Consider the following 18,058-nt stretch of genomic DNA (forward strand, 5'->3'; position numbering starts at 1 on the left):
CAATGCTGAGGAGAGGTTCTCCTTCACTGTATTTAATTGTTGTGTCCCAAATGACATTCTATTCCCTACATAGTGCACTAGGTCCCTGGTCAAAGTAGTGTACTATAGAGAATAGGGTGCCATTCGGGTTGCAACAAATTCCTTCCCTAAAATGTCCACTGATAAGCTACATTAAATCTGTTTCAGTTAATGTCTAACTATACAGCAAACTCATCATTAACTGTAACCACGACTGCAGAGGTACAGTGTATTCGGAATGTATTCAGACCCCTTGACTTTTTCCACATTTTGTTACGTTACAGCCTTATTGTAAAATTGATTAAATTGTTATTTTCCCTCATAAATCTACAAACAATGACAAAGCTAAAACAGGTTTTTTGAAAATTTTGCAAATTTATTTTGAAAAATGTCAACTGAAATATTACATTTACATAAGTATTCAGACCCTTTACTCAGGACTTTGTTGAAGCACCTTTGGCAGCGATTCCAGCCTCAAGTCTTCTTTGGTATGATGCTACAAGCTTGGCACACCTGTATTTGGGGAGTTTCTCCCATTCTTCTCTGCAGAATCTCTCAAGCTCTGTCAGGTTGGATGGGGAGCGTCGCTGCACAGCTATTTTCAGGTCTCTCCAGAGATGTTAGATTTGGACATTCAGAGACCTGTCCCGAAGTCACTCCTGCATTGTCTTGGCTGTGTGCTTCGGGTTGTTGTCCTCTTGGAAGGTGAACTTTCACCCCCGTCTGAGGTCCTGAGCGCTCTGGAGCAGGTTTTCATAAAGGATCTCTCTGCACTTTGCTCCGTTCATCTTTCCCTTGACCCTGACTAGTCTCCCAGTCCCTGCCGCTGAAAAACATCCCCACAGCATTTTTAACCTTTATTTAACTAGGCAAATCAGTTAAGAACAAATTCTTATTTTCAATGACGGCCTAGGAACAGTGGGTTAACTGCCTGTTCTGGGGCAGAACGACAGATTTGTACCTTGTCAGCTCGGGGGTTTGAACTTGCAACCTTCCGGTTACTAGTCCAACGCCGGTTACTAGTCCAACGAGGCAAAATAGTTCAATCTTGGTTTTATCAGACCAGAGAATCTTGTTTCTCATGGTCTGAGTCCTTTAGGTGCCTTTTGGCAAACTCCAAGCGGGCTGTCGGCCTGTCGGCCAGCTCTAGGAAGAGTCTTTGTGGTTCCAAACATCTTCCATTTAATTATGATGGAGACCACTGTGTTCTTGGGGACCATCAATGCTGCAGTTTTTTTTGTTGTACGAGGTACAGATCTCTACCTCGACACAATCCTGTCTCGGAACTCTAAGGACAATTCTTTCGACCTCATGGCTTGGTTTTTGCTCTGACATCCACTGTCAACTGTGAGACCTTTATATAGACAGCTGTGTGCCTTTCCAAATCATGTCCAATCAATTGAATTTACCACAGGTGGACTCCAATCAAGTTGTAGAAACGCCTCAAGGATGATCAATGGAAACAGGATGCACCTGAGCTCAATTTAGAGTCTCATAGCAAAGGGTCTAGTTACATGTAAATAAGGTATTTCTGTTTGCATAAATGTTTAAAAACCTGTTTTCACTTTGTCATTATGGGGTATTGTGTGTAAATTGATGAAGATTTGTGATTATTTAATCAATTTTTGAATAAGAATGTAACGCAATAAAATGTGGAGAAAGTCAAGTGGTCTGAATACTTTCCGAATGCGTATGTGTATGTGTAACGGCGTTCTTCGTTTGTCGCAAGAAAGTCGGACCGAAATGCAGCGTGTTGGTTACTCATGTTTTTTAATGAAAACAAATGAAGATTACATGAAAATACTGAGACAAATACAAAACAACAAAACGGAACGTGAAACCTAAATACAGCCTATCTGGTGAAACTACACAGAGAGGAACATTCACCCACGAAATACAAAGTGAAACCCAGTCTACCTAAATAAGGTTCCCAATCAGAGACAACGAGAATCACCTGACTCTGATTGAGAACCGCCTCAGGCAGCCAAACCTATGCAACACCCCTACTCAGCCGCAATCCCAATAACTAAAAAACCCCACTACGAAATACAACAACATAAACCCATGTCACACCCTGGCCTGACCAACTAATTAACGAAAACACAAAATACTAAGACCAAGGCGTGACAGTATGTGTCTAATTGTACATGTAGTCAGTTGGCTAAACCAAGGCATACAGCCACAGTAGCCCACATGTACAAGACCCTTACTTGCGCCAACTTTGCTGATAACTACTTTATGAAGGAAAAATGTACTTACTATGACTGTAAAGTCACTCTTGATAAAAGCACCTGCTCAATAACTCAATAGAAATGTAGTTTGACTTGTTTTAACAAAGTCTAGAGGTAGCTTTTTGGATTCCTTTCTCTGCATGTTGAACTAAAATCGATGGCGCCAACTAGACAGACTTTTGGGGATATAAAGAAGGATTTTATCTAACAAAACGACCATGTATGTTGTAGCTGGGACCCTTTGGATTGCAAATCAGAGGAAGAATTTCAAAAAGTAAGTGATTATTTAATCGTTATTTGTGATTTTATGAAGCCTGTGCTGGTTGAAAAATATGTTGATGTGGGGCGCCATCCTCAATCACATGGCATGCTTTCACTGTAAAGCCTATTGTAAATCGGACAATGCAGTTAGATTAACAAAAATCTAAGCTTTTAACCAATATAAGACGTGTATGTACCTAGATGTTTAATATCCATAATTTTTTAAATTATTTATTTGAATTGTGCTGACGGAACACCTAGCCCTAAATATGCCAATTCTGTACTGACTGTACTGCTATCTGAACTCTGCTGTTGCGGATAATATGGAGAGAATACTGACAGAGAGAGAAAGAGCACACTGATATGTTTCGCTGGTTTGAATCACCGAGCCGACTATGGGAAAAATCTGTCGATGTGCTTAATAAATATATTGCACCATTCTCTATGCATGTAGACACTGGGATTATAGTTTTCAAAATATGTGCTTGCAATAATGTTGATTATGTGTAATGTCTTTAAAAAAATGGCTTTATGTGTACTTAATTGAATAGAACCAAATATGAATCAACAAGAAATATGTGACATCATCATCGTCATTGTGACATCATCAACAAATTGAAACATTGTATAATGTTTTACTTGTTCCAGACAATGATATGCAAAATGTTGTGGCATAGGTTATTTTGATCCTGGATTAACCCTTTGTAGGTTACATGCCAGTCATGTCTTAACTGGGTTACATCTGACCTACTATTCTAGATAATTATGGCTGTAGGCCTATGCAATAAATGTCACCAAAAATAATTGAATGTTCTGCATGTGAATGGATTCTTGAAACTGTAGTTTATCAGTTTATTCCTAGAGTCTATGGTTTATTATGTTTTATAAGAGGGACATGAACCATGACTGAGTTTGCAGGTTTGCCTAGATCTATTTGTGTCTCGTTTCCAGCAACAAATGCGTATAATTTTAACAGGTACTAAAAGTATCCTCAGTCCTTTCCCACTGTCCTTGATCCTATTGCCCAGACTTGCCACTCCTGAGTGAGGCTTGCTCTTGTTATTGATGTCGCTTGGCTTGTGCACTGCTGGTGCTGACGTAACCTGACGCACAAGGACAGAGGATCCGCCTCCAAACTCGACTCACTCGGCAACCAAGTCAGTGCTCAGTGCTGTGCGCACGTAGCCCCGTCCCGGCTATTGTCGTTTCTGCTCTGCTGTTTCTGTCATCCCCTTCCCTCTATCACTTCCTCCTACATTATAATAGTTTCACTGTGACTGCCTGCGGTCGGCTAACAAGGAAGCGTGGGGAGCGTGGCTCTTTACTTTCGTATGATAGAGAGGACATATGGCGGACTGTTATTCAGAAAACAAGTCAAAGCATATTAATCCAAAACAAGCAACCGGGACGAGGAAAGATTCGATAACTGCAAAATGGCTACAATTACTTATTCTGGATTATGTTCGTGACATGTTCTGAACTATTCGCAAAGTTTTAATGTCAAGCGTATTTACTTTGTTTTAGCGCACCGTAAGGACAGCATTCCAAACCGTTGTTTTGCATCGCTGTCAGTTACTTTTATTCATTGACATTTTCAACCTGTCATTGGGGTCGTAACGACGTATAATTTCCACTTTTGGTATTTTTCTTTTAAACACTGCCTTGGACTGGGTGGTCGTGTGTTTGTGTCCCTTTGCGTTTTAAATGTGGCACACTCACTGACCGCCACCGTGCTGCACGAGCCCTTTAATAATTCTGTCGACGGGAAATCTGTCGACGTGTGTTGGCACCAGCGACCGACATGGGGGCTAAGCAGAGCAGCCCAGCCGCTAACGGACGGACCAGGGCTTACTCGGGCTCGGATCTACCTTCGAGCACCTCTACTACCAGCAATGGGAACGGTAGGACTGCAGCGATGGCAATGAGCTATCACGCGTACGGCCAGTCGGCTCACGGGGCCTCGGGAACCACAGCGACCTCCAGTCAACACATTGGCCACAGGACGAGGTCCGTGGGAGGCAATTCTGGAGGGTCAGGGCCAAGACCCCAGTCAGGCATCAACATCCCTAACAGCAGTGGAGCCTACAGCTCACAGGAGTCTGGCAGCAGCACCCCGGAGGCAGAGAGGGACAGGTCCAGCGGGGGGTTAGGGGGTCCCCGGTTGTTGATTGGATCATTACCAGCACACCTTTCGCCTCACCTTTTTGGAGGTAAGAGACTGGCTGACAATAAGGTAGCAACATGCAGCAAGCAACGTGTGTCTGTGTAGTGTTGAATCTGTATTATTCACAGAACTCTGTCTAAATGTGTTTTACACCTGTTACTCACCAGTGTGGACCAAATGTGTCCTAACCTCAGTTTTACAGCTACTTGCAACTTGATGCCATGTTTGTAGTAATAACTGTGTAATAATAGTGTTGCAACATTTTAGATGATCATAGTTTACAGTCATAATGCATAGGCTACGATTCAATAAACCCCGCCTCATCCTCGTCCTCCTCCTTATCTTCCCCATCTTCATCCTCCTCCTCATCACCATCATTTACTTTTACAGTGCACACCACAGTAAGGAGTGTTCATTATCAGCAGTGAATGTGATACCAAACAGCCTTTTCTGGAGCGATGGAGAGCATTCATCTGATCTCTGCAACCACAACCCACATCATGTCCACTTCAGTATGACATAATAGTTGTAGTGGAGACCGGCTACTCTAAACCTCACCACAAGTGCCAGCAGACAGACATTCAGGTTACACGGTTATAAACTGTCTATGTTGACTGATCAAAGTCCACTCAACAAGTCATGCCTGTTGCTACAAGGACGTGTGTAATATCGCACAATAACAAAGTCTGCATCTGTCTCTAGTCTATTCCATTAGCATTGGCCCTGATGTAACTAACAGAGTGACATTGATATCTGCTTGAAGAAGCAAAGGTATAATAGTTGGTTAATAGTCAGTTATAGCCTACTACTGTAGTTATTGAGCAAGCTAGTCAGTGATATGAGAATCACTCCTCCTCAATGAGGCTACTGTCGGTGTTTAGTCTAAGGTGAGACCGCCTTGTCCAGATCAGACTGTCAACTCAGTTTCCGCAGGGCTTGTTTGCCTTTCTCTTCCCGACATGCTGTTTGAGGATTAGCTCGGTGTAGGAATTTAACAGATTAGGTCCAGAAAACCACACAAAAGATTGTGGTTACTTTGCAGTGAGCTGCTAAATATGCAGACGTGCTGAATAGAGAGAGAAAGAGAGATTACTTCAGAGAAAGTCATTTCACTCTGCTTTCTCTCTGAGGGGAATTATCATCATAAAACAAGTGAGAAAGGGAGGGAGAATTTACATGGATTATCTGGGTCTGGGGAATATTTGCTCAGCAATTATCTTGGCTGTGAATGTTCACTTGCCACTCCCACTTTAACTTTCAGAAAGGGAAGCGTCGACATGCCTCATCTGAAATGCCTCAAGTAATTAATCAAATCCAACACGGGATGTATCTCGATAGTCACCCTATTCCCTATATAGTGCACTACTTTTGAATATAGGAGTAGATTGCCAGTACCATGATGTTTGTAAGGTTACATGGCCATCTTTGGAACGTGTGATTGACCAGTGATGGACCATGCAGGTCAAGGAGTCATGTATTCTCCCATTAGAATGTAGACCTAAACAATCGAGCACCAACTGATTGAGCCATTCATCAATCATCAACTCAACCCATTGAATTCCTCTCCACATTCTGCAGCCCTGCTCATTCAGACGCTGCTTCTCTCTCCCTTGTGCCTTCTTTGATCCACTCACCCTGATCTCAAGCTGCAATTAAATTAAAACCCAAATTAGATTTGACCTCCAATCACCTCAGCTGCGCTGTTCACTCTCAAATAACATGCACAGCTCGCAGAAGCCCTGCTATCGTTTCATAGGAAACAACCAGGTTCAGACTTCACAGATGTATTCAACTCAGCTGCACTGTTTACTCTCACAATAGAATAGACTCGCCAGCCTCCAGAATCTCTGATGTCACTTAATAGTCTTAAGAAGCATGTCTGGTAAAAGTTCAGACTTCACGTACAGTACGCACAACAGGCCAGCTATTCACTCTCACACAATATAGCCTACAGACTGCAACATTCTTTTCTAACAGTAATTGCCTTGGATATCATGTCTGGTGTAAGTTTCAGGCTTCACACAGCTGGAGCACCTGTGGTGAAAATAGAGCAGCCATGTCGTTGAGTGGTTGAGTCGTTGGTTGCTCAGATGGAATTTCCCCGGCAGCTCTTGGGTTCTGTGTTGAGAGGCCAGCCTGTTCTCTGCTCTCGACCGTCTTCCTGCACCCGGGTCGTGGCGTGTTCTGTCAGGGTGAGACTCAACCACATCAGATCCACTCAGATGTAAACACAGTTAGAATTTAGACTCCTGTGTGTCTGAGAGCAGAGGGGGGATATTGTTTTACACACAGACACATGCACACATACAATACATACATCACTCACTCACTCACTCACTCACTCACTCACTCACTCACTCACTCACTCACTCTTGGCTTGGTTTTGACTATGCATGCTCTGAAATGCACGGTCAACTGTGTGACCTTATATAGACAGGTGTGTGCCTTTCTAAATCATGTCCAATCAATTGAATTTACCACAGGTGGACTCCAATCAAGTTGTAGAAACATCTCAAGGATGATCAATGGGAACAGGATGCACCTGAGCTTAATCTTGAGTCTCATAGCAAAGGGTCTGAATACTTATGTAAATAAGGTATTTCTGTTTTTATTTTGAATGCATTTGCAAAAATTTCTAAAAACCTGTTTTCACTTTGTCATTATGGGCTATTGTGTGTAGATTGATGAAAAAAAATATTGAATCCGTTTTTTAATAAGGCAGTAAGGTAACAAAATCTGGAAAAAGTCAGTGAGTTTGAATACTTTCCGAATGCACTGTACACAGACACTGCTGCTCCAGGAGGGGCCTATTTACACAGGTATGAAGAAAAGAGGGATGATGAATGGATCTGAATATTGAATGGATCGATGGATCTGAACAAAAAGACAGATTAACACGAGAGCCCTTGGGCCTCGACAGACCTGACCCCCCAAGCTAATGAGCATCGCACATATAATCATTTAGTTGTGTTTATGAAGGCCTTGGGTAACTTTAGAATACTCTTGTTAAATGCACAATAGCATTTTCATTACTTTATGTAGCTACCGGCGACATGTAAAAAAAAATATATATATATTTTGTTCAAGTATTCAATCAATTTTATTAATGGATTGCCATTGTTACAACTATGAAACAGAACGCCTATGTGTTGTATTACGGTAACAGTTTATTTTTATAACGATAAACATAAATACAAATACCCCAACTACCAAGACGCACAGTCAAGACTCGCGGTCTTCACGCTATGGCATCAGTTGGATTTCATTTAGCTGTTATCCACTTGTCTCAATATTTGAGTCAACAGTTGACTCAATATTCGTACCTTTCACTTGCTTGACACACGTTGACATACCTTTGTTTGGTTGTAATATGTAATCGTCTCCGGTTTCCTCTTGTTGTGTCGCGTCGTTATGGAGTGCAATGGCTGTGCAGGTGCCTTATTTGGCACTGAGGGAGGGAGCTCCCGTCTCACTTTGTTCACAGTGCCGAGTTGTTTTCTTTGCAAGCAACTTGTTCGCCAATGACAGTGAAGTGAAGAAATTGTCCATGGTGACATTTCTCCCATTGCCAACGCAAGGTTCCACAAGCCTCATCACTCATCATCAATACCAATAGAATGGCCCCCTCTGTTCTTCATTCACAATCGTTTGCTCCCCCTCACTCATCAACTCAACCGTTCTCCCTCTGTCTCCCCATAATACTTTAATTAAATAATTTAATCAGTTATATGTGTGAAATTAGTTTCGGTATAGTTTATGTTCGAGGCAATTATCCAGGTGATTATCAGCTGGACAATGTGCTTTCAACTGTCGGTCAGGAGGAAGTGTGTTATATAGACTTATTTAGGACAAAGTCAAGGACTGAGGGGGGCAGGCCCTACTGTCAGGAGGCAGTGTGTTATATAGACTTATTTAGGAACAGTCAAGGACGGAGGGGAGCAGGCCCTACTGTCAGGAGGCAGTGTGTTATATAGACTTATTTAGGAAAAGTCAAGGACTGAGTGGAGCAGGCCCTACTGTCAGGAGGCAGTGTGTTATATAGACCTATTTAGGACAAAGTCAAGGACTGAGGGGAGCAGGCCCTACTGTCAGGAGGCAGTGTGTTATATAGACTTATTTAGGACAAAGTCAAGGACTGAGGGGAGCAGGCCCTACTGTCAGGAGGCAGTGTGTTATATAGACTTATTTAGGACAAAGTCAAGGACTGAGGGGAGCAGGCCCTACTGTCAGGAGGCAGTGTGTTATATAGGACTTATTTAGTGACAAAGTCAAGGACGGAGGGAGCAGGCCCTACTGTCAGGAGGCAGTGTGTTATATAGACTTATTTAGGACAAAGTCAAGGACTGAGATGGAGCAGGCACTGTCAGGAGGCAGTGTGTTATATAGACTTATTTAGGACAAAGTCAAGGACTGAGGGAGCAGGCCCTACTGTCAGGAGGCAGTGTGTTATATAACTTATTGAGGACAAAGTCAAGGACTGAGTGGAGCAGGCCCTACTGTCAGGAGGCAGTGTGTTATATAGACTTATTTAGGAACAGTCAAGGACTGAGTGGAGCAGGCCCTACTGTCAGGAGGCAGTGTGTTATATAGACTTATTTAGGAACAGTCAAGGACTGAGGGGAGCAGGCCCTACTGTCAGGAGGCAGTGTGTTATATAGACTTATTTAGGAAAAGTCAAGGACTGGAGGGGAGCAGGCCCTACTGTCAGGAGGCAGTGTGTTATATAGACTTATTTAGGAACAGTCAAGGACTGAGGGGAGCAGGCCCTACTGTCAGGAGGCAGTGTGTTATATAGACTTATTTAGGACAAAGTCAAGGACTGAGGGGAGCAGGCCCTACTGTCAGGAGGCAGTGTGTTATATAGACTTATTTAGGAAAAGTCAAGGACTGAGGGGAGCAGGCCCTACTGTCAGGAGGCAGTGTGTTATATAGACTTATTAGGACAAAGTCAAGGACTGAGGGGAGCAGGCCCTACTGTCAGGAGGCAGTGTGTTATATAGACTTATTTCAGGACAAAGCCTGGTCAGGACTGTGGACTGGACAAAGTCAAGGACTGCAGGCCCTACTGTCAGGAGGCAGTGTGTTATATAGACTTATTTAGGACAAAGTCAAGGACTGAGGGGAGCAGGCCCTACTGTCAGGAGGCAGTGTGTTATATAGACTTATTTAGGACAAAGTCAAGGACTGAGGGGAGCAGGCCCTACTGTCAGGAGCAGTGTGTTATATAGACTTATTGAGGACAAAGTCAAGGACTGAGGGGAGCAGGCCCTACTGTCAGGAGGCAGTGTGTTATATATTATTTAGGAACAGAAGGACTTATTTAGGAGGCAGTGTGTTACACTTAAGTCAAGGACTGAGGGGAGCAGGCCCTACTGTCAGGAGGCAGTGTGTTATATAGACTTATTTAGAACAAAGTCAAGGACTGAGGGGAGCAGGCATACTGTCAGGAGGCAGTGTGTTATATAGACTTATTTAGGACAAAGTCAAGGACTGAGGGGAGCAGGCCCTACTGTCAGGAGGCAGTGTGTTATATAGACTTATTGAGGACAAAGTCAAGGACTGAGGGGAGCAGGCCCTACTGTCAGGAGGCAGTGTGTTATATAGACTTATTGAGGACAAAGTCAAGGACTGAGGGGAGCAGGCCCTACTGTCAGGAGGCAGTGTGTTATATAGACTTATTGAGGACAAAGTCAAGGACTGAGGGGAGCAGGCCCTACTGTCAGGAGGCAGTGTGTTATATAGACTTATTGAGGACAAAGTCAAGGACTGAGGGGAGCAGGCCCTACTGTCAGGAGGCATATAGTGTGTTATATAGACTTATGAAAAAAATTTAGGAAAAGTCAAGGACGGAGGGGAGCAGGCCCTACTGTCAGGAGGCAGTGTGTTATATAGACTTATTTAGGAAAAGTCAAGGACGGAGGGGAGCAGGCCCTACTGTCAGGAGGCAGTGTGTTATATAGACTTATTTAGGACAAAGCCAAGGACTGAGTGGAGCAGGCCCTACTGTCAGGAGGCAGTGTGTTATATAGACTTATTTTAGACGAAGTCAAGGACTGAGGGGAGCAGGCCCTACTGTCAGGAGGCAGTGTGTTATATAGACTTATTGAGGACAAAGTCAAGGACTGAGGGGAGCAGGCCCTACTGTCAGGAGGCAGTGTGTTATATAGACATATTTAGGACAAAGTCAAGGACTGAGTGGAGCAGGCCCTACTGTCAGGAGGCAGTGTGTTATATAGACTTATTTAGGACAAAGTCAAGGACGGAGGGGAGCAGGCCCTACTGTCAGGAGGCAGTGAGTTATATAGACTTATTTAGGACAAAGTCAAGGACTGAGTGGAGCAGGCCCTACTGTCAGGAGGCAGTGTGTTATATAGACTTATTTAGGAACAGTCAAGGACTGAGTGGAGCAGGCCCTACTGTCAGGAGGCAGTGTGTTATATAGACTTATTTAGGAACAGTCAAGGACTGAGGGGAGCAGGCCCTACTGTCAGGAGGCAGTGTGTTATATAGACTTATTGAGGACAAAGTCAAGGACTGGATTTCAGGCCCCTACTGTCAGGAGGCAGTGTGTTATATAGACTTATTTAGGACAAAGTCAAGGACTGAGTGGAGCAGGCCCTACTGTCAGGAGGCAGTGTGTTATATAGACTTATTTAGGACAAAGTCAAGGACTGAGGGGAGCAGGCCCTACTGTCAGGAGGCAGTGTGTTATATAGACTTATTTAGGACAAAGTCAAGGACTGAGGGGAGCAGGCCCTACTGTCAGGAGGCAGTGTGTTATATAGACTTATTGAGGACAAAGTCAAGGACTGAGGGGAGCAGGCCCTACTGTCAGGAGGCAGTGTGTTATATAGACTTATTTAGAACAAAGTCAAGGACTGAGGGGAGCAGGCCCTACTGTCAGGAGGCAGTGTGTTATATAGACTTATTGAGGACAAAGTCAAGGACTGAGGGGAGCAGGCCCTACTGTCAGGAGGCAGTGTGTTATATAGACTTATTGAGGACAAAGTCAAGGACTGAGGGGAGCAGGCCCTACTGTCAGGAGGCAGTGTGTTATATAGACTTATTGAGGACAAAGTCAAGGACTGAGGGGAGCAGGCCCTACTGTCAGGAGGCAGTGTGTTATATAGACTTATTTAGGACAAAGTCAAGGACTGAGGGGAGCAGGCCCTACTGTCAGGAGGCAGTGTGTTATATAGACTTATTGAGGACAAAGTCAAGGACTGAGGGGAGCAGGCCCTACTGTCAGGAGGCAGTGTGTTATATAGACTTATTTAGGAAAAGTCAAGGACGGAGGGGAGCAGGCCCTACTGTCAGGAGGCAGTGTGTTATATAGACTTATTTAGGAAAAGTCAAGGACGGAGGGGAGCAGGCCCTACTGTCAGGAGGCAGTGTGTTATATAGACTTATTTAGGACAAAGCCAAGGACTGAGTGGAGCAGGCCCTACTGTCAGGAGGCAGTGTGTTATATAGACTTATTTTAGACGAAGTCAAGGACTGAGGGGAGCAGGCCCTACTGTCAGGAGGCAGTGTGTTATATAGACTTATTGAGGACAAAGTCAAGGACTGAGGGGAGCAGGCCCTACTGTCAGGAGGCAGTGTGTTATATAGACATATTTAGGACAAAGTCAAGGACTGAGTGGAGCAGGCCCTACTGTCAGGAGGCAGTGTGTTATATAGACTTATTTAGGACAAAGTCAAGGACTGAGGGGAGCAGGCCCTACTGTCAGGAGGCAGTGAGTTATATAGACTTATTTAGGACAAAGTCAAGGACTGAGTGGAGCAGGCCCTACTGTCAGGAGGCAGTGTGTTATATAGACTTATTTAGGAACAGTCAAGGACTGAGTGGAGCAGGCCCTACTGTCAGGAGGCAGTGTGTTATATAGACTTATTTAGGAACAGTCAAGGACTGAGGGGAGCAGGCCCTACTGTCAGGAGGCAGTGTGTTATATAGACTTATTGAGGACAAAGTCAAGGACTGAGGGGGGCAGGCCCCTACTGTCAGGAGGCAGTGTGTTATATAGACTTATTTAGGACAAAGTCAAGGACTGAGTGGAGCAGGCCCTACTGTCAGGAGGCAGTGTGTTATATAGACTTATTGAGGACAAAGTCAACGACTGGGTGGAGCAGGCCCTACTGTCAGGAGGCAGTGTGTTATATAGACTTATTTAGGAAAAGTCAAGGACGGAGGGGAGCAGGCCCTACTGTCAGGAGGCAGTGTGTTATATAGACTTATTTAGGAACAGTCAAGGACTGAGGGGAGCAGGCCCTACTGTCAGGAGGCAGTGTGTTATATAGACTTATTGAGGACAAAGTCAAGGACTGAGGGGAGCAGGCCCTACTGTCAGGAGGCAGTGTGTTATATAGACTTATTTAGGAAAAGTCAAGGACTGAGGGGAGCAGGCCCTACTGTCAGGAGGCAGTGTGTTATATAGACTTATTTAGGACAAAGCCAAGGACTGAGTGGAGCAGGCCCTACTGTCAGGAGGCAGTGTGTTATATAGACTTATTTAGGACAAAGTCAAGGACTGAGTGGAGCAGGCCCTACTGTCAGGAGGCAGTGTGTTATATAGACTTATTTAGGACAAAGTCAAGGACTGAGGGGAGCAGGCCCTACTGTCAGGAGGCAGTGTGTTATATAGACTTATTTAGGACAAAGTCAAGGACTGAGGGGAGCAGGCCCTACTGTCAGGAGGCAGTGTGTTATATAGACTTATTGAGGACAAAGTCAAGGACTGAGGGGAGCAGGCCCTACTGTCAGGAGGCAGTGTGTTATATAGACTTATTGAGGACAAAGTCAAGGACTGAGGGGAGCAGGCCCTACTGTCAGGAGGCAGTGTGTTATATAGACTTATTTAGGAACAGTCAAGGACTGAGTGGAGCAGGCCCTACTGTCAGGAGGCAGTGTGTTATATAGACTTATTTAGGACGAAGTCAAGGACTGAGGGGCAGGCCCTACTGTCAGGAGGCAGTGTGTTATATAGACTTATTTAGAACAAAGTCAAGGACTGAGGGGAGCAGGCCCTACTGTCAGGAGGCAGTGTGTTATATAGACTTATTTAGAACAAAGTCAAGGACTGAGGGGAGCAGGCCCTACTGTCAGGAGGCAGTGTGTTATATAGACTTATTGAGGACAAAGTCAAGGACTGAGGGGAGCAGGCCCTACTGTCAGGAGGCAGTGTGTTATATAGACTTATTGAGGACAAAGTCAAGGACTGAGGGGAGCAGGCCCTACTGTCAGGAGGCAGTGTGTTATATAGACTTATTGAGGACAAAGTCAAGGACTGAGGGGAGCAGGCCCTACTGTCAGGAGGCAGTGTGTTATATAGACTTATTGAGGACAAAGTCAAGGACTGAGGGGAGCAGGCCCTACTGTCAGGAGGCAGTGTGTTATATAGACTTATTTAGGAAAAGTCAAGGACGGAGGGGAGCAGGCCCTACTGTCAGGAGGCAGTGTGTTATATAGACTTATTTAGGAAAAGTCAAGGACGGAGGGGAGCAGGCCCTACTGTCAGGAGGCAGTGTGTTATATAGACTTATTTAGGACAAAGCCAAGGACTGAGTGGAGCAGGCCCTACTGTCAGGAGGCAGTGTGTTATATAGACTTATTTTAGACGAAGTCAAGGACTGAGGGGAGCAGGCCCTACTGTCAGGAGGCAGTGTGTTATATAGACTTATTGAGGACAATGTCAAGGACTGAGTGGAGCAGGCCCTACTGTCAGGAGGCAGTGTGTTATATAGACATATTTAGGACAAAGTCAAGGACTGAGTGGAGCAGGCCCTACTGTCAGGAGGCAGTGTGTTATATAGACTTATTTAGGACAAAGTCAAGGACTGAGGGGAGCAGGCCCTACTGTCAGGAGGCAGTGTGTTATATAGACTTATTTAGGACAAAGTCAAGGACTGAGGGGAGCAGGCCCTACTGTCAGGAGGCAGTGTGTTATATAGACTTATTTAGGACAAAGTCAAGGACGGAGGGGAGCAGGCCCTACTGTCAGGAGGCAGTGTGTTATATAGACTTATTTAGGAACAGTCAAGGACTGAGTGGAGCAGGCCCTACTGTCAGGAGGCAGTGTGTTATATAGACTTATTTAGGACGAAGTCAAGGACTGAGGGGGGCAGGCCCTACTGTCAGGAGGCAGTGTGTTATATAGACTTATTTAGGACAAAGTCAAGGACTGAGTGGAGCAGGCCCTACTGTCAGGAGGCAGTGTGTTATATAGACTTATTTAGAACAAAGTTAAGGACTGAGGGGAGCAGGCCCTACTGTCAGGAGGCAGTGTGTTATATAGACTTATTTAGAACAAAGTCAAGGACTGAGGGGAGCAGGCCCTACTGTCAGGAGGCAGTGTGTTATATAGACTTATTGAGGACAAAGTCAAGGACTGAGGGGAGCAGGCCCTACTGTCAGGAGGCAGTGTGTTATATAGACTTATTGAGGACAAAGTCAAGGACTGAGTGGAGCAGGCCCTACTGTCAGGAGGCAGTGTGTTATATAGACTTATTGAGGACAAAGTCAAGGACTGAGGGGAGCAGGCCCTACTGTCAGGAGGCAGTGTGTTATATAGACTTATTGAGGACAAAGTCAAGGACTGAGGGGAGCAGGCCCTACTGTCAGGAGGCAGTGTGTTATATAGACTTATTTAGGACAAAGTCAAGGACTGAGGGGAGCAGGCCCTACTGTCAGGAGGCAGTGTGTTATATAGACTTATTTAGGACAAAGTCAAGGACTGGAGGGGAGCAGGCCCTACTGTCAGGAGGCAGTGTGTTATATAGACTTATTTAGGACAAAGTCAAGGACTGAGGGGAGCAGGCCCTACTGTCAGGAGGCAGTGTGTTATATAGACTTATTTAGGACAAAGTCAAGGACTGAGGGAGCAGGCCCTACTGTCAGGAGGCAGTGTGTTATAGACTTATTTAGGACAAAGTCAAGGACTGAGGGGAGCAGGCCCTACTGTCAGGAGGCAGTGTGTTATATAGACTTATTTAGGACAAAGTCAAGGACTGAGGGGAGCAGGCCCTACTGTCAGGAGGCAGTGTGTTATATAGACTTATTTAGGACAAAGTCAGGAGGCAGGATATAGACTTATTTAGGACAAAGTCAAGGACTGAGGGGAGCAGGCCCTACTGTCAGGAGGCAGTGTGTTATATAGACTTATTTAGGACAAAGTCAAGGACTGAGGGGAGCAGGCCCTACTGTCAGGAGGCAGTGTGTTATATAGACTTATTTAGGACAAAGTCAAGGACTGAGGGGAGCAGGCCCTACTGTCAGGAGGCAGTGTGTTATATAGACTTATTTAGGACAAAGTCAAGGACTGAGGGGAGCAGGCCCTACTGTCAGGAGGCAGTGTGTTATATAGACTTATTTAGGACAAAGTCAAGGACTGAGGGGAGCAGGCCCTACTGTCAGGAGGCAGTGTGTTATATAGACTTATTTAGGAAAAGTCAAGGACGGAGGGGGCATGACATAAAAAACGGCAGAGTAATAAATGGAATAAATTCATGAGCAGTCAAAATGAGAAGAATAAGGGTGACCAAAGGTGAAAGAAAGGAGTGTGTGTGTGTGTGTGTGTGTGTGTGTGTGTGTGTGTGTGTGTGTGTGTGTGTGTGTGTGTGTGTGTGTGTGTGTGTGTGTGTGTGTGTGTGTGTGTGTGTGTGTGTGTGTGTGTGTGTGTGTGTGTGTGTGTGTGTGTGTGTGTGTGTGTGTGTGTGTGTGTGTGTGTACACATACATCTGACGAAATGGCTGCAGTGCAGAGCTAACAGTAAACAGATTGAAAAATAAATTGCGGTTTAGCTGCCGATGGGAGTGAACATAATAATTATGGACTGAATATATCAGCATTTGTCTCCTATAACCTGCATGTTTGGATTACAGAGGAATTATTGGTCAAGAGAAAGTGTGTGTGCGTGTTTCACATGACTGCAGTGAGTGAGTGGTGAGAAAGGCATTACCCATGCTGCTGTACTTTGATCACTGTCACATGAGAATTTACACGACAAAAACAATTCCTGAAGAGGCAAATAATTGTTATGTTTGTGTGTATAAATGTGTGTGAAACTACAATGACTTTTATGTCAAATCAGCAGTGAAAATACTGCTTCCCAGATGGACTCAAGCTGACCCTGAATAATGATTCACCTCTTCTGGAATTATTTTTGTCTTGTAAATTCTCATGTGACAGTGATCAAAGTACAGCAGCATGGGTAATGCTTTCTCAAAACTAACTTACTGCAGTCATGTGAAACACGCACACGCACACGCACACGCACACACACACACTCACTCACTGTCTTCTTTTGCCTGATGACTGTCCTGTGTTATTCCCATGTTGGACTACCATCCTCATAATCTAGCAATATTAGCATAAGAACCACTCGAGAGGCCTCTCTCTCTCCGTTAACTCCTCCTCTCACCCCTCGTCTCTCCTCTCCAGCACAGTGTGCACTTGCTATTTCATGCCCGCCTCTGTGCCTGCCTGAATGATGCCCAGTGCACTTGGCTGCAGACATTAATTAATTTGTGATGGCTCTCCTTCATTCTCTTCAGACTGGCACATTCTTCTGCTCTCAACTTGTAGAGGCAAGAGCTCAAAGTGAAAGTCAGTTGAGGGAGAGGGAAAGGAAGAGAGAGAGAGGGGGAGGGGAAGAGAGAGGGAGGGGGAGAGAGAGAGAGAGGGGAAGGGAGGGGAAGAGAGAGAGAAGGGGAGAGATAGAGGGTGGGAGAGAGAGAGAGGGAGAGAAAGAGAGAGAGAGAGAGAGAGGGAGGGGAAGAGAGAAAGAGGGAGGGGAAGAGAGAGAGAGAAGGGGAGAGAGAGAGGGTGGGGAAGAGGGAGAGAGAGAGAGAAAAGGGGAGAGAGATGGAGGGGAAGAGAGAAAGCGAGAGAGAGGGAGGGGAAGAGAGAGAGGGGGGGGAGAAAGAGAGAGAGAGTGTGAGAAGGGGAGAGATAGATAGAATGATGAAAGAAGTGATCAGGAGAGGATACAGTAAAAGACTAACAGGATGTCCCAGAATTCACTATGGGCTGTTGGGTATGGAGTACAGAATGGGTGATATGGGGGAGTGATAGATGACATGATGATGGGACATAGGGAGCTACCTTGCCCTTCTTTTCTCAGATAGGTGGGTCTCGCTCAATCATTGACCATTGTGACAGCTAATCTATACGGAGCCCTGCCTCACCTTAGTCACCTGTAGACAACACACTCTGTCATTAAGATGGAAATTCCCCACCACACACACACACACACACACACACACACACACACACACACACACACACACACACACACACACACACACACACACACACACACACACATACATGCACGCACGCACACACATACACACACTGACATTCCGTTATGCCATGTCGCTGGTTAGT

At 45.0% G+C, this 18,058-nt stretch overlaps 1 protein-coding gene across 2 annotated transcripts in view; it reads left to right on the top strand.

The window, feature by feature from the left end:
• Positions 1-3,646: 3,646 nt before the first annotated feature.
• The window catches only part of LOC135522066 (E3 ubiquitin-protein ligase znrf2-like), a 130,242-nt gene continuing 115,830 nt past the window's right edge, over positions 3,647-18,058 (top strand). Inside the window, exon 1 of one of the 2 annotated variants that reach the window (XM_064947985.1) lies at positions 3,647-4,720. In XM_064947985.1, the coding sequence (XP_064804057.1) occupies positions 4,312-4,720 (409 nt within the window). In that variant the 5' untranslated portion in view covers positions 3,647-4,311. The remainder of the gene's footprint in view (positions 4,721-18,058) is intronic. The other variant, XM_064947984.1, reaches the window with a different exon arrangement.

The sequence above is a fragment of the Oncorhynchus masou genome, chromosome 30 (assembly GCF_036934945.1).
Source record: "Oncorhynchus masou masou isolate Uvic2021 chromosome 30, UVic_Omas_1.1, whole genome shotgun sequence".
Taxonomy (NCBI): domain Eukaryota; kingdom Metazoa; phylum Chordata; class Actinopteri; order Salmoniformes; family Salmonidae; genus Oncorhynchus; species Oncorhynchus masou.